This window comes from Hypomesus nipponensis, chromosome 13, assembly GCF_054491055.1.
Source record: "Hypomesus nipponensis isolate SF chromosome 13, ASM5449105v1, whole genome shotgun sequence".
NCBI classification, from domain to species: Eukaryota; Metazoa; Chordata; class Actinopteri; order Osmeriformes; family Osmeridae; genus Hypomesus; species Hypomesus nipponensis.
Window position 1 is genome coordinate 12,643,332 of NC_140373.1, and position 27,574 is coordinate 12,670,905.

General features: G+C 46.7%; 2 protein-coding genes and 1 long non-coding RNA gene across 3 annotated transcripts in view; 2 read left to right on the top strand and 1 right to left on the bottom strand.

Moving 5' to 3' along the window:
• The first annotated feature begins 314 nt into the window (after nucleotides 1–314).
• LOC146260093 (myosin heavy chain, fast skeletal muscle-like) lies at nucleotides 315–12,400 on the top strand. The gene is made up of 39 exons (XM_084670945.1): nucleotides 315–518; nucleotides 699–842; nucleotides 1,037–1,193; nucleotides 1,380–1,407; nucleotides 1,545–1,662; nucleotides 1,749–1,841; nucleotides 1,936–1,999; nucleotides 2,089–2,187; nucleotides 2,277–2,380; nucleotides 2,603–2,741; nucleotides 3,070–3,188; nucleotides 3,300–3,449; nucleotides 3,522–3,692; nucleotides 3,786–4,092; nucleotides 4,218–4,282; nucleotides 4,467–4,554; nucleotides 4,783–4,900; nucleotides 4,980–5,103; nucleotides 5,198–5,334; nucleotides 5,577–5,832; nucleotides 5,980–6,222; nucleotides 6,319–6,495; nucleotides 6,615–6,760; nucleotides 6,850–6,940; nucleotides 7,046–7,435; nucleotides 7,543–7,669; nucleotides 7,893–8,011; nucleotides 8,201–8,397; nucleotides 8,593–8,776; nucleotides 9,029–9,194; nucleotides 9,281–9,405; nucleotides 9,516–9,824; nucleotides 10,030–10,233; nucleotides 10,550–10,675; nucleotides 10,946–11,116; nucleotides 11,369–11,473; nucleotides 11,851–11,946; nucleotides 12,045–12,179; nucleotides 12,305–12,400. The coding sequence occupies exons 1-39, from the start codon at nucleotides 315–317 to the stop codon at nucleotides 12,317–12,319; spliced, it is 5,811 nt and encodes a 1,936-aa protein (XP_084527071.1). The 3' UTR covers nucleotides 12,320–12,400.
• On the bottom strand, nucleotides 2,022–26,169 carry LOC146260094 (uncharacterized). The gene is made up of 9 exons (XR_014729602.1): nucleotides 26,101–26,169; nucleotides 10,465–11,478; nucleotides 10,045–10,247; nucleotides 8,826–9,166; nucleotides 8,590–8,746; nucleotides 5,195–5,348; nucleotides 4,761–4,914; nucleotides 3,770–3,847; nucleotides 2,022–3,599 (listed from the first exon to the last, which is right to left on the bottom strand). It is a non-coding gene; the product is annotated as an uncharacterized LOC146260094 (long non-coding RNA).
• Nucleotides 12,955–27,574, top strand: part of gas7b (growth arrest-specific 7b) — a 33,825-nt gene continuing 19,205 nt past the window's right edge. The window contains exons 1-2 of the mRNA XM_084670949.1: nucleotides 12,955–13,467; nucleotides 25,723–25,840. Of these exons, the coding sequence (XP_084527075.1) occupies nucleotides 13,288–13,467; nucleotides 25,723–25,840 (298 nt within the window). The 5' untranslated portion in view covers nucleotides 12,955–13,287. The remainder of the gene's footprint in view (nucleotides 13,468–25,722; nucleotides 25,841–27,574) is intronic.

The following is a 27,574-nucleotide window of genomic DNA, read 5'->3' on the forward strand; positions in this document are numbered from 1 at the left end:
CTCTGGGGATCTGATGAGCCTCTACCTCAGAAACTGTCCCAGAGAGCTGTTGAGTGTTGATGCTTCCAAGCTCCCATTCACTTGCATTTCTCCTTCTGATATACATTCAAACTGTCGTTTATTTAGTCGTCCTAGTACATTCAAAGTTCTTCATAGCAGCAGCAGAGCAACGCTTCTACTTGAAAGTGTGAATCCGGGTAAGGAACTTCTTGTATCAAGTAAATACACATAAAAAAACCTTCTCGACCTGCAGTAAATCTGGAGCAGGGAGACTGAGGGAGCAGTGCTGCGTGTTTCCCAGTTAAGGCCCAGCCATGAGCACGGACGCAGAGATGGCCGTGTACGGCGAGGCGGCTGTGTACCTCCGGAAGCCGGAGAGAGAGAGGATCGCCGCCCAGAACCAGCCCTTCGACGCCAAGACGGCCTGCTACGCGGCGGACGCCAGGGAGCTGTACGTTAAAGGAAACATCCAGAAGAAAGAGGGAGGGAAGGTCACTGTGAAGACTGCTGCTGGCCAAGTGAGTGTTACTATTCACTACGTGCGATATGATTATAATGATTTATATATACTAGACCCTAAGACATCACTTTGCAGTTAACACTCGGCTCATTTAGACCACCTTTGTGATGTATATAGAATGAGGAGATTTATTGACCGTTTGGACACGTCATTCTCCCCTCTGCCTGCTCTGTCCAAGGTTGTGTCAGTGAAGGATGACGACGTCTTCCCCATGAACCCTCCGAAGTTTGACAAGATTGAGGACATGGCCATGATGACCCACCTCAACGAGGCGACTGTGCTGTATAACCTCAAAGAGCGCTACGCAGCCTGGATGATCTATGTGAGTGTCTTCTCTTTGATCATTACTCCCTGTGTGTGTGTGTGACATTGAAATACACTAACTGGATTGGTTCTTAGACTCTTAGGTTCAGGTTACTTTTATTTGTACCCGTAGGTAGATTTGGTGTGTAGTGTTTCTTGAACTCTTACGCATTGCGACTATGGACATGGTGTTGTACTGTCGCTGTGTTCCAGACGTATTCCGGGCTGTTCTGTGTGACTGTAAATCCCTACAAGTGGCTCCCAGTGTACAGCCAAAAAGTAGTGGTGGCTTATAGGGGCAAGAAACGCATGGAGGCTCCGCCCCACATCTTCTCCATCTCTGACAACGCCTATCAGTTCATGCTCACTGGTAAATAAACTGTGAACCGTGAATTGGAACTGTCACCTTTTGTCAAATGTAATTAAGTAATTATAAATGTGATATGTCTAAAGACTGAAGGCAGCATGTATTGTGCATTTAAAACACAGACTTGAGTTATGTTTTGTACACTTACATACAGTTTTTTTATTTTGTTTTCATATTCTGTTTACACAGACAGAGAGAACCAGTCTGTCCTCATCACGTAAGATGCATTATGCTTTGGTATTCTGCCGCATTTATAATTTCACACTCAATTGCAACTTTTTTTTCTTTTTACTTACCTTTGTCTGTGGAACACTGGCAACTCTTTCTCTCTGGTCCTTTCCACCTCTGACCCAGTGGAGAATCCGGTGCAGGAAAGACTGTGAACACCAAGCGTGTCATCCAGTACTTCGCGACAATCGCAGTGGCTGGTAGCGACAAGAAGAAGGAAGCGGCCGCGAGCGGTAAAATGCAGGTAAAAAACGAAGGATAAACATGGGCCATGGCTTGTCTCTGTAGTAGTCAAATGTAAAGTAAAAAACACGTGCATGTCTTCAACAGGGCTCGTTGGAAGATCAAATCATAGCAGCAAACCCTCTGCTAGAAGCGTATGGTAATGCCAAAACTGTGAGAAATGACAACTCCTCACGCTTTGTAAGTAATCATAATCACACAAAGTTACACACAAGTGTTTTAGACAGTTTGACAGATCTCTTCAACTGTGATTTGAATGTAACCATTCAATCAGGGTAAATTCATCCGGATTCACTTTGGGACCACAGGAAAACTAGCGTCGGCTGATATTGAGACATGTAAGCACATCAATAAAACGTATTTTAACGTGTGTAAATTATATATTTTTTATTTATATTTCTGTATTTCATGATATGTTCTTCAATAGACCTGCTGGAGAAGTCTAGGGTGACTTTCCAGCTTGCTGATGAGAGAAGTTACCACATCTTCTACCAAATCATGACCAACCACAAACCAGAGCTGATAGGTAGCCTACAACAGGGATCAAGAGAACAGAATGATGATTAGTCTAAATCAGGAATTATAATCTGTGTATGAATTGACTTTGTTTTACAGGGATGTTGCTCATCACCACCAACCCCTACGACTTCCCCATGATCAGCCAGGGGCAGATTACTGTTGCCAGCATTGATGACAAAGATGAACTGATGGCGACAGATGTATGAGCTGTAAACATTTAACTGCAGATATAGTTCCAGATATAATTCAAATTCCCATTGTATGTCTCTTCAGATAAATTATAATATCATTTTAAAAATGTTACTTCTTCATTTAATTAGGTTAGGATGGAAATTCCTCAATAACATACTGTGAAAAAATACAAAATGTGACATTTGATGTCATTTTATCCATCCTGTTTGTGTCGGATACTCTATTCCTAGACTGCTATTGATATCCTGGGCTTCTCTCTGGATGAGAAGCTGGGCATCTACAAGCTGACAGGTGCAGTGATGCATCATGGGAACATGAAGTTCAAGCAGAAGCAGCGCGAGGAGCAGGCGGAGCCTGACGGCACAGAGGGTAAACAAACAAACCGTAGGAAGGTAAACAGGCAGGGATGCTGTGTGACACACCACTGTGTCATGGCAGCCCTGCTGCCTGGTCCCCACAACACCACCATCACTGAGTAGTGAGTCGACGTGCTCACTGAGGGAGTGTGTTTGGACTGTCAGTGTGTGTGTGTGTGCCTTGTCAAAGGCCTCACTGATAACCATACGTGTGTGTGTGTCTTGTTACTGTCCCCGCCGAGGAATATACAGTGCATGCATTATAACATTGTCCTTAACGATGAAGCCAAGCAGCCGTGTCTCCTCACTGCCCCTCTTCACTGATGGTGGTGTCATTTCAGTGGCTGACAAAGTGGCCTACCTTCTGGGCCTCAACTCTGCAGACCTGCTCAAAGCCCTCTGCTATCCCCGGGTGAAGGTGGGAAACGAGTATGTCACCAAGGGACAGACAGTCCAACAGGTTAGACGCGTTCGTAATCTGAATCGAATCTTAATCAAATGTGTATCTAATCGTAATCTAGTTTTATTTTGTCATTCATGTGTTACCGTTTACAATGTGTTTTAAATTTAGGTCCACAATTCAGTTATGGCCCTGGCAAAGTCCATCTATGAGAAAATGTTTCTCTGGATGGTGATCCGCATCAACCAGATGTTGGACACCAAGCAGCCAAGACAGTTCTTCATCGGAGTCTTAGATATTGCTGGTTTTGAGATCTTTGACGTAAGTATCATGCTGTGGTCTCTGTTGGATGTTTGCCAAAATAACTACAATTCATGAAAACTCTCATTGCAGTACAACAGTCTGGAGCAGCTGTGCATCAACTTCACCAATGAGAAACTGCAACAGTTCTTCAACCACCACATGTTTGTCCTGGAGCAAGAGGAGTACAAGAAAGAGGGGATCGAGTGGGAGTTCATAGACTTTGGGATGGACTTGGCAGCCTGTATTGAGCTTATTGAGAAGGTAAATGAATTTTGAATGATATTTACACAGGAAGACACAACATTTCTTCATGGTTTCCAGTGCTGGTATTTCATCACCTTTCGTCTTCAACAGCCAATGGGCATCTTCTCCATCCTTGAAGAGGAGTGCATGTTCCCAAAGGCGTCCGACACCACCTTTAAGAACAAGCTGTATGATCAGCACCTGGCAAAAACGGACTGCTTCCAGAAGCCCAAGCTTGTCAAAGGCAAGGCAGAGGCCCACTTCTCCCTGGTGCACTACGCTGGAACAGTGGACTACAACATCTGTGGCTGGCTGGACAAGAACAAAGATCCACTGAATGAGTCGGTGGTGCAGCTGTATCAGAAGGCTGCTGTGAAACTGCTGTCTCTCCTGTACGCGAGCTTCTCCACTACTGATGGTGAGACCATGTGTCTAGTGGTTGATATGTCCAGTAGTGATGGCCTCTTTTGAAAATGGAGCCTGTTTTGTCAACAGTGTCCTTGAGAAAATTCTCAAAGATAAAGTGCTTTGTGCCCTTCACAGACACCAGTAAGAGAGGAGCCAAGAAGAAAGGAGGCTCTTTTCAAACCGTCTCAGCATTGTTCAGGGTACGGGTACCCACCATGTACACAAAACAGAAATTCACAGAAACATGCATCAGCTAAAATGAATAGAAACAAGCGTCTTTAATGAATAGAAATAAACATGATCTAAAGTTAGATATGGAGAGAGTTGTATTTTGGGACTAATTCTACTCGGCGTTGCGGGGATGTAAACGGTTGGATCCCTCAGGAGAACCTGGGCAAGCTGATGACCAACCTGAGGAGCACCCATCCTCACTTTGTTCGCTGCCTGATTCCCAACGAGTCTAAGACTCCAGGTAACAAAGATTTAATAAATCAATAAATAACATGTTCTTTTTAGCAGAAGCTTTCATCCAAAGCAACATATCTTTGAACCAGGGAACTCTTGATCTGTAGTCCAGTGTTCTAAAACGGAGTTCTATCTGTACCCAATGAAATCCAATGGAACAACGTACATACATACATCCTATGACAGGCATTCATCAGACTTTTACATACGAACATTTATCGATGCTGTCCTTCAGGTTTGATGGAGAACCCACTGGTTATCCACCAGTTGAGGTGTAACGGAGTGCTGGAAGGTATCAGGATCTGCAGGAAGGGCTTCCCCAGTAGAATACTTTATGGAGACTTCAAGCAGAGGTACAGTATGAAACCTTAAGATAACCAGATACACAGATACAGAACAGTTACTGTAATCTGCTTATCCTTCCTGTCGCAGGTACAAAGTACTGAATGCAAGTGTCATCCCTGAGGGCCAGTTCATCGACAACAAGAAAGCTGCTGAGAAGCTCCTGGGGTCTATTGATGTGGACCACACCCAGTACAAGTTTGGTCACACCAAGGTAGGATCAATAAATATCTACCATATATTCACATTTGACTTTACAATGGGGAAAAAAAGAAGTGCGTTTCTTCAAGTCGTTGTTTTCCTACCAGGTGTTCTTCAAGGCTGGACTGCTTGGTGCCCTGGAGGAGATGAGAGATGAGAAGCTGGCAGCTTTGGTCACAATGACTCAAGCCGTCTGCCGAGGCTTCGTCATGAGGAAGGAGTTCAAGCAGATGATGGAGAGGAGGTACAACCAGGCCCCTGAGGGGACAACAATATGTGTGGTGGCAACAATAACAAACATGAAATGTACAGAACTGTGCATACATATATATGCAATATACTTATATTGCATGAATGTGTCACAAACAACAGTAGAACAGTAGAACAAAATGCATAAATGAATGCAATTATATATATTATATATACTGTATATATATAAATATATCATATCCCAAACAATCTTTATGTCTTACTCTTATTCAATAGAGAGTCCATCTACGTAGTCCAGTACAACATCCGTTCATTCATGAACGTGAAACACTGGCCATGGATGAAGCTGTACTTCAAGATCAAGCCGCTCCTGAGGAGCGCCGAGACAGAGAAGGAAATGGCCACCATGAAGGAAGAGTTCTCCAAGTGCAAGGAGAGCCTTGCCAAAGCTGAATCCAAGAAGAAGGAGCTGGAGGAAAAAATGGTTTCTCTTTTACAGGAGAAGAACGACCTTCAACTACAAGTGGCAGCTGTAGGTATTTCATCGATGCTACATAACGATGATGATGATAATAAGTATTTAGAATAACAACATTGTTGTTATATTTTGTATATGGTTTGATATACAGCCAGGATTATAGAATGAGATAAAACATGCGATTGTTTCTATCTTCTAAAGGAAAGTGAAAGCTTGTCCGATGCGGAGGATCGATGCGAGGGTCTGATCAAGAGCAAGATCCAGCTGGAGGCCAAGGCTAAAGAGCTGAGCGAGAGGCTGGAGGACGAGGAGGAGGTGAACGCTGAGCTGACTTCCAAGAAGAGGAAGCTGGAGGACGAGTGCTCCGAGCTGAAGAGGGACATTGATGACCTGGAGCTCACCCTGGCCAAGGTGGAGAAGGAGAAACACGCCACGGAGAACAAGGTGAAAGCCCAGAGACGCAGCACCCATGAGGGTCATCGTTAAAGCTGTTTGATTGAGAAGACCTGAGTATCTTAACGTGTTTTTATGGATATCCAGGTGAAAAACCTGACCGAGGAGATGTCGTCCCTGGATGAAAGCATTGTTAAAGTCAGCAAGGAGAAGAAAGCCCTCCAAGAGGCTCACCAGCAAACACTAGACGATCTGCAGGCAGAAGAAGACAAAGTCAATGTTCTGACCAAAGCTAAGACCAAGCTGGAACAGCAGGTGGATGACGTAAGTGTGAATCACACACAAACAGGGCATGCATCTGCTGTGACGTGGGATCTGTGGGTGAGTGAGGCCCCCCTTCTGTGTTTCTGTGACTCGAGTCTGTCCATGCGACGGTTTCACAGCTAGAGGGCTCCCTCGAGCAGGAGAAGAAACACAGCATGGACCTGGAGAGAGCCAGGAAGAAGTTGGAGGGAGATCTGAAGCTGGCCCAGGAATCCATCATGGATCTGGAGAACGACAAACTGCAGACGGACGAGAAGCTGAAGAAGTGAGAGGATGAACATGGGCATGGTACACTTTTACAGGCGCATGTTTCATATTGCTGAAGTTATTTCTTTCTTGTCTGGTGGCAACAAGGAAAGACTTTGAAATCTGCCACCTTCTCGGGAGAATTGAAGATGAACAAGCTCTTGGAGCTCAAGGGCAAAAGAAGCTCAAAGAGCATCAAGTACGTAGCATGATGCTAACATGTCAAAGATTATATTTATTTAAAAAAAACTGAGGGCCAGTGTCTCCTATTGATTTGTTTGGTCTTCCTCACTGTTCCCCGCAGGCCCGAATAGAGGAGCTGGAGGAGGAGATTGAGGCTGAGCGTGCTGCCAGGGCCAAGGTGGAGAAGCAGAGGGCGGATCTCTCTAGGGAACTTGAGGAGATCAGCGAGAGGCTCGAGGAGGCCGGAGGAGCCACCTCGGTCCAGATTGAGATGAACAAGAAGCGCGAGGCCGAGTTTCAGAAACTGAGACGGGACCTGGAGGAGTCCACCCTGCACCACGAGGCCACCTCCGCCGCCCTGCGCAAGAAACATGCTGACAGCATGGCGGAGCTGGGAGAGCACGTCGACAACCTCCAACGAGTCAAACAGAAGCTGGAGAAGGAGAAGAGTGAATACAAGATGGAGGTTGACGACCTGGCCGGCAACATGGAGACAATGGCCAAAACAAAGGTCAGCTGACGATAAATAGAAGATGTTGAACACATCTAACATACATTATCTCAACTGACTGAATATGCCAAATGTACTCAATCAATCGATTGCTGGTCAATTTCCAGGCTAACCTGGAGAAGATGTGTCGGAGTCTGGAAGATCAGCTCAGTGAGGTGAAGACAAAAAGTGACGACTGTCTTCGCCACGTCAACGACATCACTGTCCAGAAAGCAAGACTGCAGACTGAGAACGGTACTCAGAACAAACGTTGTCAGAATCACAGTTCTGCCATTGCTACTGCTATCGTGTATCAGCTATCGTGTGCCACCTCAGTTTTCAAAAATGGTGTGGCTGCACATGGAGTCACCTGAACGCTTGAATTTCCTTCGGGATTAGAAAACGTCACCGAGTTGAATTCACGTGTCGTTGCATTCAGTCGTACATGTGCGAGCCTCTTCTGTTCAATTTTGCCCAGGTGAGCTGTCTAGGCAGCTGGAGGAGAGAGAATCTCTTGTGTCTCAACTGACTAGAAACAAACAGGCTTCTACACAGCAGAATGAGGAACTGAAGAGGCTTGTTGAAGAGGAGGTTAAGGTACAGCACATGCACCGGTCAGGAGACACAGTTAAACGCATAATACTGTACATACATACAAGAAACAGACACTGTATATACAGATACACATACCGACATATATATATATATATATATATATATATATATATATATATATTATGCCAAATACACTGTCATAGAAAATATGAGCGTCTGTTTGTCCGACAGGCTAAGAACGCCCTGGCCCACGCTCTGCAGTCGTCTCGTCACGACTGTGAGCTGCTGAGGGAGCAGTTTGAGGAGGAGCAGGAGGCCAAGGCAGAGCTGCAGCGCAGCATGTCCAAGGCCAACGGAGAGGTGGCCCAGTGGAGGACCAAGTACGAGACGGACGCCATCCAGAGGACCGACGAACTGGAGGAGGCCAAGTAACCAAAAATGCTGAACTGTTACAACTCATACGGATGCTAATGGTTGATCGATGGGAAATTGATGGAATATTGATGGGAAATTATGGAAATTGATGGGAAGTTATGGAATATTGATGGGAAGTTATGGAAATCGATGGAAATCAATGGAAAACTGTTTAAAGTGCATGTTCTCGTTCCTCCTTTTCCTACCAGGAAGAAGCTGGCCCAGCGACTGCAGGACGTGGAGGAGCTGATGGAGGGAGCGAACGCCAAGTGTGCCTCCCTGGAGAAGAGCAAGCAGAGGTTGCAGGGGGAGGTGGAGGACCTGGTGATGGATCTGGAGAAATCCAACGCATGGGCTGCTAACCTGGACAAGAAGCAGAGAAACTTTGACAAGGTATCCACAACAATAATAACAAAAACAACAAAGTAAAAAGTGGCCTTACCTGGGTTTGAATCCAGCACAGACCATTTCCTGCACGTCCTCCCTCTCTCTCTCTCCCTACATTTCCTGTCATTCTTCACTGTCTCTCCAATTATAGCAGACATGCCTAAAAATAGACTCAGGCTGTCAGACTTCTCAGTCGACACCATCTTTGTTCGATGACATCTCAACGAGTCCACGCTCCCCTTTTGAAATCCGTTTCAGGTTCTGGCCGAATGGCGGCAGAAGTATGAGGAGAGTCAAGCTGAACTGGAAGGTTCTCAGAAGGATTCTCGCTCCCTCAGCACTGAGCTCTTCAAAATCAAGAACTCCTATGAGGAAGCCCTGGACCAACTGGAGACCCTGAAACGAGAGAACAAGATCCTGCAACGTACGTCAAACGTTTACCTTTGGCACATCTTGACTCAAGACACACAAATTCCATATATTTGTTGTCATATCATGTGTGTCATCCAGAGGAGATCATAGACCTGAGCGAACAGATTGGTGAGACCGGAAAGAGCATGCACGAGGTGGAGAAAGCCAAGAAGACAGTGGAGACGGAGAAAGCCGAGATCCAGAGCGCTCTCGAGGAGGCGGAGGTAACCAGATACAGAGCGGAAAAAATAGAATCCTGTCTCATCTGTTTAAATAGATTCACAACAGTGAAAGGTGCCCCTTCGGGAATGACCCTCCTTCATCCCCCACGCAGGCATCCCTGGAACACGAGGAGTCCAAGATCCTGCGTGTGCAGCTGGAACTGTCCCAGGCCAAAGGGGAAGTGGACAGGAAGCTGGCGGAGAAGGAGGAGGAGATGGAGCAGTTGAAACGCAGCAGCCAGAGGCTGGTGGAGACCTTGCAGGGCGCCCTGGACGCCGAGGTCAGGGGCAGGAACGACGCCCTCAGGGTCAAGCGCAAGATGGAGGCCGACCTCAACGAGATGGAGGTCCAGCTGGGACACGCCAACCGGCAGGCCGCTGAGGCCCAGAAACAGCTGAGGAACGTCCAGGCACAGCTGAAGGTGAGGGGCCCTCTCCACCCCCAGGGCTCCACCACATGACTGGATTTAGGACCGGATTTATTGCTTGGAAAAAGGGCTATACAAATACGTTTGATTTGATTTAACAACTCTGACGGGGAAAAGAGGACGAACACAGTCATGGAAGTTTACCCCAATATCAAACAGTCATTTACGCTCCCCTGCCACCGATTTATACTTTCCCCAGGATGTGACCGTTCACCTGGATGACGCGCTGCGCAGCCAGGAGGAGCTGAAGGAGCAGGCGGCCATGGCGGAGCGCAGGAGCGCCCTGATGCAGGTGGAGGTGGAGGAGCTGAGGGCGGCTCTGGAGCAGACGGAGAGGAGCCGCAAGATGGCCGAACAGGAGCTGTTGGACGCCTGCGAGAGGGTGGGACTGCTGCACTCCCAGGTACGGGATTTATCCTTTTGGATAAAACGTCATGGATATAACGGAACAACTCCGGTCATGTTAATTCATAATATGGTAATGTTTCTTTGTTTTTGTGGTTTTATTAAAGTCATTGTAAACATTTGCCAGTAGTTTTTTCTTTATTCTTCTTAATATTATGATGGGCTGCTTTACTCCCAGGCAAAGGAGCTCAAAAACAACAACAATGCCTACAATGCCGTCTGTGATTACCTTTTTCAGTATTCAGCATTCACGATTATTATCATATGCAATTATCACAAGTCAACTCCATTGATGTGTCATATTTCCCTGTCAGAGTACGAGCCTGATGAACGCCAAGAAGAAGCTGGAGGCGGATGTGAGCCATCTCCAGGCTGAGGTGGAGGACGCTGTTCAGGAGGCCAGGAACACTGAGGAGAAAGCCAAGAAAGCCATCACAGATGTGAGTCAAAACAAGACGCCTCGGGTCTTTCAGGTGTACAACGGATGTGGTTCCCCAAATAAATAAACATATGTATCGTTTGTTAATCGTGAAATTAAGGAAACATTATTTAGTTTTAAATCATTGGGTATCAAGATTATTTCATTTAAAACCAATATAAAATCAAGACATTCACACGGCATTGATATTCTACGAGGCCTGCTCCGAAGCTTCAGGCGCCACCGTCGTGGCGATTCCCTTGTTAGTCGTGGGTTTTTATCTTGCCTGCAGGCGGCCATGATGGCAGAGGAGCTGAAGAAGGAGCAGGACACCTGCGGTCACCTGGAGAGGATGAAGAAGAACCTGGAGGCCTCCGTCAAGGACTTGCAGCACCGCCTGGACGAGGCTGAGAACCTGGCTCTGAAGGGGGGCAAGAAGCAGCTCCAGAAACTGGAGACCAGAGTGGGTTACGCCATTCGTATGAGATGATGTTATCGTTTCACTCCCTTGTAAAACAGTCCGTTCCTGCCTTGGCAATACCCACTGGAACACTGGTAGAACTACGCTCTTCTGTTGTCTGAGTCACGTTCAATAATAAGTGTCCGATAAATGAATACATGTAAACGCCATGCTTGTCCCAGTTACAAAGCACTCTTATCTGATCCAGCCTGAGATCTCATGACCATCTCAACCTTTGGTGTCCCTGTTTGGCAGGTGCGTGAGCTGGAGGGAGAGCTGGAAGGTGAACAGAGAAGAGGAGCTGAAGCCATCAAAGGGTTGAGGAAATACGAGAGGAGAGTCAAAGAGCTCACCTACCAGGTACACTGCAAAGAGTAAAGGGCATTGATATTAATCATCATGAGCTGGTTTAAAACAAGTAGACTACATTTGTCTGCCAGTACAATGATAAAAATGACACTTGATGAGATTTCTTAAATGTGTCGTTTACTTAAATTAAGTCACAAGACATACTAGAAATGAAATCCAACTCGATTTTTAATCTAAAATACAAGATTCTCACTGTCAGTTCAATCAGGGACACCTGCTGTCCAAGGCTGAACATCAGTGTTACTAGGACTGATTAGAGGGTTTATTGACAGTGTGAGGACGCCGGTGATGAGGGTGATGCAGGAGGAAGGTGAGGAGCAGAAGTTCCATGATCTGCAAGTTGACAACCCGCTTGCATGTGTCTATAGGCTGAGGAGGACAAGAAGAATGTACTTCGACTGCAGGACCTGGTGGACAAGCTGCAGACGAAAGTGAAGGCCTACAAACGCCAGGCGGAGGAAGCTGTAAGCCAACACATTCCTGCCTTGCTTCCTCACTCCAACCCCACTGGAGAAGCCAGGGTGTTTTTCAAATCCTCCTGTGGTTGTGACGGTGTGAACAGGAGGAGCAGGCCACCGCCCACCTGGCCAAGCTGAGGAAGGTGCAGCACGAGCTGGAGGAGGCGGAGGAGCGGGCGGATATCGCCGAGTCCCAGGTCAACAAGCTGAGAGCCAGGAGCAGGGACTTGGGGTCAAAGGTTAGTGGAGAAGCATGGTAATCACAACCCCTGCTGACACAGAACAGAAGAGCGTGCTGTTGTGTTTGACTGTTGGTGGAATAATCGCTATTGTGTTTTTTTTCTCTCTCCCGCTCGGCCTCCAGAGCAAAGAGGAGTGAAAGCAAGTGAAGACAACATGAGTCTGCGTCATAAGAGAAGACTCCTATTAAATATGAGCTTTGAATGTGTTCTTTTTCATGTACGATAACGATAGGCTGTATTCCTGTGATATCAATTGATATTTCGAGTTTTAACACGATTTGCTTATTTAAACATTTAAAACATTAATAAATATGGGAAATCAAGTTGGCCTTTGTCGTTTCATCGCCCCCTGGTGGTCGGGTGATTACATGTTTCTCTAATCACATTGCTGCGAGGCCAAACTTTATGAACATAATCTCACATTACCATACATAGACTATTGTCACTGACTCTAAGCAAACAACCAAGGTCTACATTAAATTAAATTGTAAACATAACGGAAGTAATCTAGGCTAATGTCTACGGCATGTGAAGTAAATAATCTCCGAATCACTTTTTTTCAGGCTAGAATGTAAAAGAAAAAGCTGTAAATGTAGGTCCTATTCAATTTTAACAAAAATAAAAATAAATACCCATCAATTATCTCTTCATTGTAAGTTTGGAATTTGTCTTGCAGTGAAACGTCATTCTTTAACAATTTTCCCTGTCCCTTGTCATTTTCGGTAGCTAATTGATGACTGAGTCCCACGGTGACTCATTGGCAAAACGCGGACTAGAGGACCGAGTTTTGTCATTGAACAGGCTGCAGAGTAGGAGTAGAAAGGGTGGAGGACTGACTTGACTGTGGACTTCGCAAGACGAGACTCACACAAACACATCAACGGAGAAAGCACGCGTGCATCAACAAGATAAGCGACTGGGATTTTACTTCCACACACTTTTTAAAACAGGTTTAAACCTGATCAACATGCTGGTGTCATTCATGAACTAATCAACATTACACGTTTTACGAGAACACTTCTGGAGAAATTTCATTTTTCGAGGAGGGGATCGGAAGTGTGGACAAGCTGTACACAACTAAAGCGGACCCGACAGCAGAGTTGAGATGTCTGGATCCTACTGCAAAAGTCTATACTCCTTCAGTGGGGATCAGCATCAACAGGGTTTGACTTTCGAAGCGGGAGAAATTATAAAGATTATTCAGGCGTTACCCGGCGGCTGGTGGGAAGGAGAGAAGGATGCAGTTAGGGGATGGTTCCCCTCAAGTTACGTCCAAGTCCTGGAGGTAGGCTTGTATGATGCTTCAGTTCCTATAGTTACACCTTAATGATGCAAGGACTGATATTTTCCATTGTGCCAGACAGTAATCTACATGAAGAAGTATCATAGTAAACGTGTTTTACAGTGATGATATGATGAAAGAAACAATGATACCATGAAAGTATTACATTCGAAAACAAGTGTATTCTTTTGGTTGATGTCGAATTGAACGCAGGTTACGTTGATGCGTATTTATTGTTTTTTTAAGATTCAAGATTATTTAAGATTCACTATGTAGCACACAAACACAAAGCTCTTCAGACACTTCCACCCAACGCACGCAGATTATCATGCTGTTTTGAAATCTTTAACAACTAATTTCGGGATAGTTAATAGAGGAGATTTGAGTTTTTAATTGTATTCCTGTGTAGTGCGTATTTCTATCAAACCTCCACTACCACCCATGGCTGACTGACTGACTTTCAGGATGACTGACAGACTAGCTGGTTGACTGGCTTTACTGGCTTACTGATTGGATGACTGACTGGCTGGAGGAAGGGTTCCATACTTCCTCATTCCACAAACGTTCCTTTGGAATGCTCAGGTCCTCAGTCTGTCTGCATGAGCGCACAGGGGCAGAGCACAGAGGACAGACTGCACTCTCACAGCAGGGTCACACACACACACACACACACACACACACACACACAAGCACACGCTGAGGTGAATACAGAGTTCCCATGGCTGATGACCAACTTAGCCAACAGCACAGACCATAGGTTTCACAACACAATGAAAAAGTGGGATCCCTTGCTCATATTTAACAGTCAGACATGACCCAGTCCCTACCAATGGTTGATGTTAGCTCATAGTTGATCTGAAGATCAAGGCCCAGTTCCACCTGAAGCATTAGGTTAACTGAAACTGGGTGGGGATCATTTACCAGACGCATATAGAGATGCTAAAAAAGAGGGGCGGTGCTTTGTTTTCGTGTGAAGGGATCTGAATTGAATTAAGGGACCCTTGATATAGTACTACAAGATTGGAGTTTTAAGGGTTTCAGGTTGGGAGTTTTAAGGGACCCTTTGTTTTAGTTTCATTGGATCCGTGCTGTAAATGTTAAGGCATCTGTGTTGTAAGGGACCCCTGTCTGGAGTTTGAAGGGGTCCTTGTTGTGAATTTTAAAGGAACAGGTTTTGTGATCTGTGCTGCTACGCCACACTGTACCTGTCCCTTTAGCCTCTTTGGAAACTTGGTCAACAATCAGATCTTCAGAAGGAAACAGTATCACAGTGTCGCACATCTAAGAATGCCATGAGTCTCTGTGTGGGTGTGTACATTTTGACGTAAAATAATGAAGAAAAGAAATGGTGTTCAATGTAGAGCTGCAATGCCCACAAGAAAGGACAGCCATTCCAACAGCAGGAAGGGCTAAAATGTGTTTTAGCCTGCCACCGCCAGGAAGTGATTTTCCGTTTTCTTTTTTGAGAAAGCTGATCATTTTTTTAAGGAGTTGGACGTCAGAGGTCCCCGTCTGTGAAGCGGTCGTTTCCAGGTTTCCTCTCGTTTCCAGGAAGGCTCATCAATGGCATTGTGACATCCACGTAGGATGGTGCAACCACAGACAACAACTTCCTCTTTCTGTTAAACCACTCAGAGCTACTCAGGCACGTTGAGTATGGTTCTCCTTATTCCTCAAGTCTAGTCCTGATACATGATTCAACACCTGCACGCTTGAGAAGCCGACCCATCGCAAATGCAGACAGAGGTGCAATGACGGGCCGCTGTCTGGGGAACGCGCTGTCATAGCCAGCGTGGTTCACAATGCGTGCCTTTGATCCGGCTCTGAGACAACCTCTATTGTCATCGGCAGCAACGAGGCTTTGTTCTCCAAACAGGAGATTCTTCAACACTCGATGAATCATTCATCAGAAAACCTGTCAGCGTTCGTCGGCGCGGAAACACATCCCCACGTTCCCCCCAGAAACGTTGTCGCTTAGATCTTGTTTTCCTTTGTTTCTAGAATAAACAGCCATGCAAAGCCAAGCAGTTCATCAGGGGAGAAGTTTGTATGTTTATTTACTGCACCTCTAAGTCTAGAAAGAATGTCAGATGTTTTGTCAGATTAGGATTTTAAAGATATTTAATGGTTTTATACAATATAGCCTCTTGCTGAAGCAGCAAAGCTACCAACCATTGAGGAACTTCCAATTTCAACCTTCCTCTTTACCGTGAATTTAAAGCCGACTCTGACAGAGGAAATGTGAAGCACGTGGTCCATCAATGTTGAGGGATTTCTAGGACAGTGTTGCCAACCACAATGATCCTCAGTAGACCATTTGTGGGTCTAATGAGGATCTAAGTATGTCATGTTTTCAAGACACACACATTGTCCACATTCTCCATGTACCGTTGGTATTAACACCCATTAAATCACTAACAACAAATCATAAACTGACTAGTCATCATGAAGAGTCAGCAAACCCCATAACCACCTGACCACCACCATAAGCTTCCAGAACGTTCTCTGCATACATCAGAACAGACCTTGGGTACAGACGAGCGACCATGATAACTACAGAGAACTTCCAGAACCAGAGTGCCGTGAGTCAGAGCGCTGAGTCATGTCGCGACCTGGCTGATTAGAACCGGCAGCAGACTTGATGAAGAGAGGGGACACTTTGTAAAGACACAGGATTTGGCACCAAGCTCTGAAAATAAAACTGCAAATAACTGCAGAAAAAAACGGGTTAAGAGCTTTGTGTCAACAATAGTTTGTCTACTGGTAGCTGAGTTTCTGAGGCACAGTCACCAGTGTTGATTGGCCTGGCTCTAAACGGATTACAGTAAGCTTGACGCAATTTAGCATGATGTCATTGTATGAAACCAAATTGTTTAGCTTTTTTCCATATACTTAACTACTTTCTGTCAGCACACTTAGACCTGTGTTCTAGCCTTCAGTTCCAGCTAGGTAGAACCAGGGGCGTAGCCACGGGTAGGCATGGGTAGGCACAGACCTACCCAATTTGTTCTAAAGCCTACCCAAAATCTAAAATATCTCCGAAAAATTATGCACTGGGTGCACATCGCAAAGTAAATAAGTACAAAAACTGAAAAGATGCCTATCCATATTTTTCTAGGCCTACCCAAAAATATTTTTCGGGCTACGCCCCTAGCTAGAACATGTCATACATGATTCTTGCCACCAAAGTTATGTTAGCGCTATGCACCTTTTGAACCTTATAAGTCTCTTTGGATAAACGCGTCTGATAAACAAGCACAATGCAAAGTGTGTGATCGAGGGTGGTTCCACATCTGAGGTCTACCAGTAAAGCTCCTGACTGTGTTGGTGAACACAGGGAGCTAACATGGAGCTAGCACAAAGCTAATATTAGGTTATTGTGTCAGTAATGCTGAACAATTACAAATCTACTGGTCTCCGGGGGGTGATTTGCCATTGGCTGGGTGGAGACTCGATCTGTTAAACCACCACGTTGTACTTGATGCAGCACACACAGTCTCAGTGTTTGACAGGCTGCCAGAGCTGAAACTGTACGAGTGTTGGGGGAGATGCGTGTTCCTCCCATCACAAATCACGGTACCCTTGTCTCCTGTGTTGAATTATTAACGTGGGCAGTTAATGTGTAATATGAGGCCCGCTGCTGGGCCTTCCAGGAACAAATGAGAGAGCGAGAGAAACATGGAGAGCGAGAAAGGGAGAGAGACAGAGAGGGAGAGTAGGAGAGAGAGGGGAGAAAGGGAGAGAGACAGGAGGAGAGAGTGACAGAGATGGAGAGAGAGAGGGAGAGATTGAGAGGCAGAGAGAGGCAGAGGGCAAGATAGCCACCGCTGGACTTAAGCCATTCAGCGCATGAAAGCCGTAACAAGTACAGTTCAAATCAGTCACACATACTCTTTCACTTTCAAGTGATCAGGAAGTTTGAGGATGTTGTGGCTTGGTTAGTTGTCACATTACGTCCTGGTTTCGACTCATTTGTTCCCCTGTTTTTGAAGTTGAGATATTTCCAGAAGGTTCCTCCCATGACGACCGAGGCCCGTGCAGAAGGCCTTGGAGGCGTCCAGGCGAGAGTGTTATGAGCACGGGCCTCCGTGGTTCTTCCAGCTGTGTTGTGAGACAGCGGGGCTAGGGAGACTGTGAACAGAACTGCTAACCCGCAGAGGAATAAGTCCTGTGAGGAATGCGGGGTCAGACCACTGTGGAGAAGATCCACTCTGAAGACACACTCAAACACACACACACACACACAGGGAGCCTACACACTCGCACAGCTTGTGCACGTAGGCATGCAGACACACACACACACGTACGTGCATGCAGGTAAACAAACACACACGTGCATACAGCTGTTTCCTTTCATGAACCAAACCCGGAATATCCCCCACACCCTCCAGCTCCCCACCCTCACCATCGGGCCTACACAGCCATATGTTGTGAACACATCACTTTCCTGGACTGGGCTTTTCCACTGACACAACTTTTAGTCACGCTTACTCCTAAATACTGGCATCAGTTTATTTTCAGATTTTAGACTGTCCACAGTTGCATTTCTAGCAATTACAGAATGACAAGGCGATTGCCCCAGCCTATGTCGAATGTTGTAATATACCAATTATCTTCCAAGACGGGAGGGATTTAAACCTTCCCGTCTGACATGGCATTACCTTGCTTTCGATTCATTGGTGTGAGGACAGAGCTGAAAGCATACCCAGGCTAAGTACCTGCTGAGGGTAAGTGTACAGATCTGATCTTGAGCACACGGTGAATGCTGATCCCATGCACACTGGACTCATTCAGCTGGCGGCTGTGATTGCGTCAGCCCTGCCCTGTTATCAGCCAGAGTCATGTTCTCAGGGCCGAGGACGGGGTTTGGAGGAGGACGAGAAGGATGAGGGAGACGAAGACTTGTGCAACCCATGAAAACTAGAGGAGGGGAGCGCAGGGGGGAGGTACAGAACCGCCTTTGTTACTGGCACCGAGCACTCACACACTGTCTATTGTTTTCTGCATGCCTGCTGGCCTGCTTGTGTGTGTGTGTGTGTGTGTGCGTTGACTTGTACATGTGTGTTACCACATCTTTATTTCTGTGAATAAGTGTGTCTGTGTGTGTTTGTGTGTGTGTGTGTCTGTGTGATGTCCATGTCTTCGCTCATGAGGGAATGTGGCTCGAGAGCTCCACATCTGCTGAAACCAAAACAATGTCCTTCAAATAAAGATGTCCGCTGCAGGCCCTCTCTAACTCTGGAACAAACCAGAGTTAACAATCTCTCTCTCTCTCTCTCTCTCTCTCTCTCTCTCTCTCTCTCTCTCTCTCTCTCTCTCTCTCTCTCTCTCTCTCTCTCTCTCTCTCTCTCTCTCTCTCTCTCTCTCTCTCTCTCTCTCTCTCTCTCTCTCTCTCTCTCTCTCTCTCTCTCTCTCTCTCTCTCTCTCTCTCTCTCTCTCTTCTTTCTCTTGGTCTCTCTCCCACTCTTACTCTCTTTCTTTTGTTTTCTCTTATACTCAGCCTCTAGATAGCAGCCTGAACTGGATCTCTGCCTCGGTCTCTCTTTCTCTCTCTCTGTCAGCTCCCATACTAGCTTGTGTTTGCGCCCCTCCCCTGTGTTCAGGTCAGTCTTGACGGGGGTATGTTTCCTCAGTCCGCCTGGCTGTAGTAATGAGTTCCCGGATGTGTGTGAGAAGTTTCTCCCTGGCTGTGCTTCTCACACCCTGAGACCTGCTGTCTGGCACACTCGGCCCTGCTTCTCCTCTCGTCCTCCCCCTATCCCCCTGCATTCTCAACTCTCGCTTCTTTCCCTGCTCTCTGTCTCTCTGTCTCTCTGTCTCTCTCTCTCTCTCTCTCTCTCTCTCTCTCTCTCTCTCTCTCTCTCTCTCTCTTTCTCTCTCTCTCTCTCTCTCTCTCTCTCCTGACTCCTCTCTCCGCTCTCCTCTCTCCCCCCTCTTCTGTCTCCTTCCCTCCTCTCTCTCCCCTCTCCCGCTCTCTCGTCCCCCCCCCCCTCTCTCCCCGCACCCCTCCCCCTAGTCAAAGCGCCGGTCCAGAACCTCTCGCTGGCTCGGCTGTCCTCCGCTGGGATCTATTGTTAGGGAGGTGATGATGAGTCGAGAAGTTCTCATATGCATGCGGGCTCTCTTCTCACACAGCCGGCCAACTCCACATGTTGGCCTGGCTGCCCTCTCCCCCTGGACAAGGAGCTACGCTAGCCGTTCCCGCTCGACCGCACCGTCCAGAAACGTCACGTCAGCGCGGGCGTGGCTGGGGGGGGGTGGGGGGGGGTGTGACCCCAAAACGAGTCCGCCGAAGGTGGAGATGCAGATAACGCGGGGATGGAGAGAGACTGATGGTGTGAATGTGATGGTGTTGATGTTAGTCGAGGTGGGGGAGAGGTTAGGTATTTATGATAGAATAATAGGAAACAGACACTTCCTATGATCCGCTATTGCCTGCCTGCCTGCCTGCCTGCCTGCCTGCCCGCCTGTCTGTCTGTCAAAAGATGGGAGGATGAGAAGAGGAGGAGAGGGTGCAGGGATCTAGGGAGGAGATATAGAGAGCAGAGTAAACAGAGACGGTGTGTACCTTGGTGCTATTTTGGTTATCCCTCCCGACCCTGCAAGGCACTCTGCTCTCTGTCGGTTTCATCATGAAAAGAGTATGTGCTTGTGTGTGTTTGTGTGTGTGTGTGCAATAACATCAAGTTATGCAGCTGCACTCTTGGATATGCATTTTGGGTTTGAAGTACAGCAACATCTGTTCAGTGTTATTCTGCACCTTAGTGTGTGAATGAATATGATCCAGACTCTCATATGAAAGCACCTACATCGTTTACAACTTCGCAATGTGAAGCTAGTAACTGCTATGCAATGGAGCCTGCTTAAGGTTATCGTAACTGCAGCTTATGAGCCATCTGTCTGCGTCTCGGGATCATGGCCTATATCAGACCCTCTTTCCTCACTCTCTCCTCTCTCTCCTCTCTCGCTCTCTCTCACTCTCGCTCTCTCTCTTCCTCTCTCTCTCCAACTGGAAGAGCACAGCTGGTCCCTCAGACCTTGACCCCCACAGACACATACTTCCCACGCCCAGATGTTTTGAAAGGTCACTAGAGGACAGGCTGTGCTAATGCACACATACACACACACACACAAAACAAGTTTGTGCCCACATACACACCCACTCACGCGCAAACAGGCTATCTATAGACTCGGGTCAGGAGGCAGTTAGTCACCGTGGGTGTGTGTGTGTGTGTGTGTGTGTGTGTGTGTGTGTGTGTGAGGACAGCTTGGCCTGTCCAGTAATGGTCCTCTGATGAAACTCTGGATCACTTATGTTGCACTTTTCTCCTCGTTAGTCATGGAGTGGGTGACCAGTCTTACACAATCTTAGCTGACCTCAGCTCGTCAAACATCTGTTGAGTAAATCCCCTATTCACAGCGTCAAACATGCATACACTGATGCCAGACAAAGTCTCTGAGGAGTGTAGATGATCCAGAACTCAGAAGTCATATTCGAACAAGAAGAAAAAAGACGAAAACAAGATTGCTTGCTCTAGATTGCCAATTATAGATGCCCAAAAAGTACCACATAAATGCTTCTGCATAACCCATGCCAGAATCTGGTACATTAATGACGCCAAGAACTATGGATGGAAAACATCAAATTAACTTTATTGTTGCAGGGGATATTAATTTTACATAATGATAATCATGCTTGTAAATGATCTTGTGTTTTGGGTGGTCTAATTTTAGAAACCCTTCTTTCCTCATATTATCTGGGTAAAATATGTAACTACAGCACACTAACATTCTAGCATCCTCAATCCAATTTCCAAATTGACGCTTTGAAATGACCCATTTACAAAAGGATTCTGTATTGAACCACTCTCTCATGAAAAGTTTGCTGCAGTCACCAAGGCTTTTGTCCAAAGCGACGTACAAACGCATCTGTAAAATCACATGTAACAGAGCCCCACATCGGATGGCATTGAGGAAAAACGGAACAGTTTGACGCCAGACTGCTTCATCCCAACCAACCACTCACGAGAACACTCAGAACGCAGAACCTGTGTGAGACCGAGGGCCTCGCCGCCCTGTCTCGACCAGCTCTCCCTCCTGTCTCCCTCAGACTGACCTCCTCACTACCCCGGGTATTTAAAGACCTTCTTTTTCTTAAGGGAATTCGACAGATTATTCCTGGTTTTCCAGGCAGGAAGCCAGTGGTAGTGAAACGAGGTCGGGGAGGTATTTTGTTTTTCTTAATAAGACATACTGCTGGTGTTTATGGGTGTGGGAACCAGAGGATCATGCCCGTGATATGGGAGGGGAGGCGTCACTACGATCTCTCAGTCATGCTACACTCTGGTACTGTGGTAAACATGTTTGCTTATACTGGCTGTTGGTTTGATCTTGGGTAGAGTGTGTGTGTGTGTATGTAGGTGTGTGTCGGTCAGTGTGTGTGAGTCTGTGCGTCCCTAGGTGTGTCGATCGGTTTGTGTGTGTGTGTGTGTAGGGGGGGGGTGAGTCCTGTTATGCCCAATGCCTGTATGGGAGTGATGTTTTTTTTTCCTCTTCATGACCTCTGTGACCTGTGGGTCCCTCGAGGTCCTCCCTTGTGTGTTTAAGACAAAGGTCAACGAAAACACAAACCAGGCTTCTCTCCTGACTCCCTGACTCTCCTGACTCTTACTGTTTTCTCACATTGAATTTGATGCCGTGGAACTGAACGCTCTTCACATGAAATGATACCAGGCCTCTCAGCTTCCCAGTCTCCCACACAGCCATGTTGAGCCCTGCTAACTGAACAGCACAACAGTACCCAGGCGGCCATGACGCTGAGAAGGCAACGCCAACCAAGTTGTCCTGCTAACGTTGTATACATTAATGGGCGAGGCGCAGGCACACGGAGTGAAGTTTCCTGCCGCCAGCACGTATCGTCTCGGCCACCATGCATTTGTTACTCGGCAACATAGATGCGGGGGGGGGGGGGGGGGGAATGGGGCTCCTTAACCCATGTGATCTCACTCCAAGCTTTTGATCAAACTTGAGTACCTCTTGGTAGATAGCATGCAGTCATGATGGTAGATTAGCATGCAGTCATGATGGTAGATTAGCATGCAGTCATGATGGTAGATTAGCATGCAGTCATGATGGTAGATTAGCAAGCAGTCATGATGGTAGATTAGCATGCAGTCATGATGGTAGATTAGCATGCAGTCATGATGGTAGATTAGCATGCAGTATCGTTGGTAGATTAGCCAGCAGTCATGATGGTAGATAAGCAGGCAACCATGATTGTTATTCTCTTCAGACGGCCTTCTCTGCTGAAGACACAAGTTGTCTGCCGAGGGCTGTACTGGCTTGGTCTGAATGCAAAGCTCCCGGCTGTCTGGGGTTTATGGGGTTAACCATCTGGAGGGATGCATTATTTAATGTTGCATATGCTGGGGCCGGCTGGCTCAGAGCAATATCACAGTTTCCCTCGACTCCAGTAAAGTATACAGGACACCCATGTACTATGTTTCTCTCTGAGTTCAAGAAAACTTTGAGCGCAACCTTTCCTATAAGCAGACATTTTTTGCCAAACCTCTCTGGCCCTTCTCACAAGATTCAGATCTTTTCTCAGCGCTCATATATTAACATTCCTGCAATAGCTCAGTGACAGATTTACTGTCTGGGCTCCAAGACGGTAGAACAACTGTGAACGGGATCGTAGCAGTACTGGACATGGACCATGTGCACAAGGTGAGACAAATATGTCCTTGTCTCCAAGAACGCTATCGGCGTGTTTCTGACCAACCTCAACCCACTCCCATCTGCCTGCACACTCGTCAGTGGCATATCTGCACCGCCAAAGGAAAAACGATCGGCTGCTATCACTTTACTGGTGACGAACACTGGAGCAAATGTTCCCAGCCGATAAGAGGTTTCAGGGCTTTTTCATGTGACGTGAAGAAGCTGACAGGAAGCGGGTATTTAACATGAAGGGCAGAGAAACCTCCCAGGTGTCTCTGGTTTCCAGAGGGTGGGGGTTTGGGGTGAGGGTCAGTGGCCGCACTCCAATCGACCTTCACCAAGGTCCTCTATTTATACATATGTAAAGGAAAAATAAACAAACTATGGTTTATTAACTGCAATGGGCGTAGCTCAGTGGTAGAGCATATAACTACTGATCTAGAGGTCGCAGGTTCAAATCCTCTTGTGTAAGTCGCTGTGGATAAGAGTCTAAGCTAACTAAATGAATATTATAAAGTTCTGCTCTACTCTCCACTCTTTTTGATCCGTGTAAGTGAAGTAAAGTCACTTCTTCATTACAATACATCTTTTAAAGTGAAAACATAGACAGTGGTTTACATTCAGCTGGAATTTCAGATTCACACATAACTTTGTTTTGCATCCATCACATTTTTTACTCTTGCCAATGGAGATGAAGACCTGATTGGTTGCCTTTGTCAATGCCATGTGGGTTTGGATTTCCTCCAATGGTATAATGCTCGCTGTCGCCTCCAGTGGTACTGAAACATTCTTTCTCCCACCCTCCACATTCTAAGTTACTTTCTTTCTCCATTGTAGTTTTGAAACTCTAGATTCCCCAGTTTCATAAGAAGCATCTGCAACCATTGAACTATTTTAGTAAGTCTGTTTCTTGAGGTCGGATGTAAACAAATATACCAGCGACCACTGTGACCATGAAAGGGATGTCAGTGGTGTGTGATGTTGTTAGGCTCTGTGTTGTTACGTGTTGTCACAAGTCACCCGAGGTGGATGTCGTTTCGCAGTCTCTTTCCCCGTGGCCCTCACTAACTGCTCTCCTGTTCCGTTCCACTCTGTTCTGGTCTATGCTGCCAGTCTCTGCTCTGTCTGGTTCTCCTCTCCCCTCGCCTGTCCTCTCTTCTCCGTGGTAACTCCATTCAGATGGCCACGGTAAGTACGGCCTCTCCAGGGGGTCTTCCTGGGGGGGGGGGGGGGGGAGCCTCTGTCCGTGTTTAGTGTTATTACTCAAGCGCATGTTTACCTCTGAGTGTGTGATGACGCTGACACAGTGAGTACCAGAGACAACAGAAGCAGTGGGGGTCCGTTAAGTTGGCTCACGGCTCCTCTCGGCCTAACGCCCCTCTTCGGCGTCATGCCGGGTTCCCCTTGAAGGGTCACGCGGCTTGTTCTTCGTTTCAGACCGTCCCCTACGTCGGTTAACAGGAGGTGCATGTCCTAAACCGGTGAATGCACAGTGCTGGTGAATCTCAACAGCCACTTGATTTTGTCCTCTTACACCCACTAAGACTAATCTTTTCTAACTGCTTGAGTGGATTGGCACGGGCTCCAATAACAAACTGTAATTATTCTGGAATTTTCCTCTGGTTTCCCCAAGCCGGCACAATGGCATCACATAATGTGTTGCAGCGGCCGACCCTGTCCGACCGTTCGTCCGTATTGTTCTCATGTTGTTAACCAACAGCAGCTGGTTGAAGGGGGAGAACACACTCGCCTGGGATAGTCAGCTCTCAGCAAGCACTTTCTCTCTCTTTCCTCCTCTCACCTCCCCTTTCTCTCTCCCCTCCTCTCTCCTCTCACTTCTCTGTCCTCCTCTCTTTTCTCCCTCCTCCTCAAGGCCAGACCCTTTCTCCCACTCTTTTTCTCTCTCCCTTTCTCCCACTCTCTCTCTCTCTCTTTCTCTCTTTACTCTCTCTTTTCTCTCTCTTTTCTCTCTCTTTTCTCTCTCTTTACTCTCTCTTTACTCTCTCTCTCTCTCTCTCTCTCTCTCTTTACTCTCTCTTTTCTCTCTCTTTCTCTCTCTTTTCTCTCTCTTTACTCTCTCTTTACTCTCTCTCTCTTTTCTCTCTCTCTCTTTTCTCTCTCTCTCTCTATCTGTCTCTCTCTCTCTCTCTTTACTCTCTCTCTTTTTGTAGTTTATTGTTCTTTGCCATGCAGTTCAACCCTTTCTGCAGCTTTCCTCATAAGTGATGTCATTTCGGTGGCTGGTTGTGAAACTGTTTGTGTACTCAGGCTTGTGGAAGGTGGAAGTGTTGTGAATACACTCTGTGCTGTTCTTCTCAAGCTTGAATTGTTCTTTAACCCCGTAGACTGTTGCCTTGGAGTTTATCAATCGGATCGGACAGATTTGCGCATATCAGAATCATACCCGTTTAACCATTAAGGCATCCTCCAAAGTGATGTACAAAAAGCTGTATTGATCAGAACTTATTGACTGATATGTGCTTGTACATATGATGTCCTTGTACATATGTATTGATCCTCTGTGGTTGTGTGTGTCTGCAGAAGACGGCTTCTCTGAGCCAGCTCCCAGTGGAGGACCTCAGGGACCCCCTCCCCGCACACTGGAAGTGCTACATGTCGCCACAAGGGCGGCGATACTACGTCAACACTGCCAGCAACGGTAAGACCAGGCGAAAAATACACAGTCAGATAATTTAGTTGTAACTCTTGGAACTTTTTCACTCATTTTCGACAAAATAGTTACAGGGGTGATTTGTGCACTTAGAGTAATTTCCCCTTCAATTTAGGGTTCATCAGTAAAGGTGATGATTTTTTCACACAGTCAAAATATGTTGATATTATTCTCAGTCTGTCTGGGAAGAAGTCATTTTGCTGCTAATGTTGAGAAGAGGATGTCTGAAAGCACAATGTGCTCCTTACCCCTGTGTGATGAGTCATTGATGTGCAGGATGGCAGTAGGGCTGATTGTGAAGAAGTTTTCAAACTCGGGTCTAAGAACTGTCTGGAGTTAGAGAGTGGGAGGAGGTAGCACTCTGACAGGAAAAAGACCTGACAGGAAGTAAACCTGACAGGAAGTAAACCTGACAGGAAGTAGACCGGACAGGAAGTAGACCTGACAGGAAGTAGACCTGACAGGAAGTAGACCGGACAGAGAGTAAACCCGACAGGAAGTAGCTCAGACAGGAAGCTAATATGACAGGAAGGTAATCTGTCAGGAAGTAGATCTGGCAGGCTTCAGTGCTTCTGACAGGGAAAGCTGGACTGACTGAGCAGACTGTAGGATAGGCTTCTCTCCGTGCTCTGGTCTCTCTTTGCTAGGCTGCTACAAGGGAGGAGCATATCTGAATCCTACACCAGATATGTCATCCGCTCCTAGCAGTGTCTGACACAATCAACCCTCTGTTTGTCCCCAGAGCCAGCATCCCACACAGAAGAACACACATTCGTGCTTACAGACAGACACATGCACACGTACATAGTCCATACATACAAATACATGCACACAGTGAATGTATTTACACACCAACATATGCACATCCACACACAAACACATACATACCTACAAACACAAACACATACATACATACATACATACAGTAAATACACACACAGAGACACATCAGGGTATCCATGTGTTTTGCTGTTTGTCCGATATTCCCCAGCCATCAGCCCGGCATGACAGCATCCTTAACTCCCCTGAACTCTCTTCCAGCAGCTGGAAACCATGGTGCTAATTGGTTTATTGTTTTGGGTCCTGGCGCTATGGCAACGCTGATAAGTGGCACTCAGTGGAGGAGGAGAGACATCAAGTGAACGTTGTCATTCGCCAGATGCTCGTGTCCAATCAGAGTGACGGAGGATGGCGTTAAACATTTTGTTGAAAGCTGCCCTCCTCACCTCGCTCCTGGTCCAATTAACTGGAACATCTCTGCCACTGTCACAAGAAAGGCCGGGAAGAGACTCATTACCCAGCACTCTGACTGTTGGCCAGGAAACATTCACTTGACATCAACTGTGTTCCTTTGTGCGTGTGTGTGGGGTGGGGTGTAGTGTTTGTATGGGATGTGGTGTGCGTGCGTGCGTATGAGGGATGTGGCGTGCATCCGTGTGTGTGTGTGTGTGTGTGTGTGTGTGTGTGAGAGAGAGATGTGGTGTGTGAGCTCCAGGGAGGGAGTGTAGCTAGGATGGTGAAGCCAGGCTGAGGGAGGAGAGCTATAATAAGAGCACGACTCCACCCAGACACGAGACTGGAACAGCAGCACACTCTGAAGCTCAATTCCTCCTCACTACCCCCTGTCCTCTCTCTCTCTCTATTTATTTCTCTCTCTCTCTCTCTCTCTCTCTCTCTCTCTCTCTCTCTCACACTCCCCTCCCCTCTCTGTCCTCATCTTTC

Excerpts from the sequence above, each read along its gene's own strand:
- LOC146260093 (XM_084670945.1), top strand. The coding sequence starts at position 315 with ATGAGCACGGACGCAGAGATGGCCGTGTACGGCGAGGCGGCTGTGTAC. Across the intron at positions 1,408-1,544 it reads AACCAGTCTGTCCTCATCAC|TGGAGAATCCGGTGCAGGAA; the intron begins GTAAGATGCATT and ends CCTCTGACCCAG. Across the intron at positions 1,842-1,935 it reads ATGACAACTCCTCACGCTTT|GGTAAATTCATCCGGATTCA; the intron begins GTAAGTAATCAT and ends CCATTCAATCAG.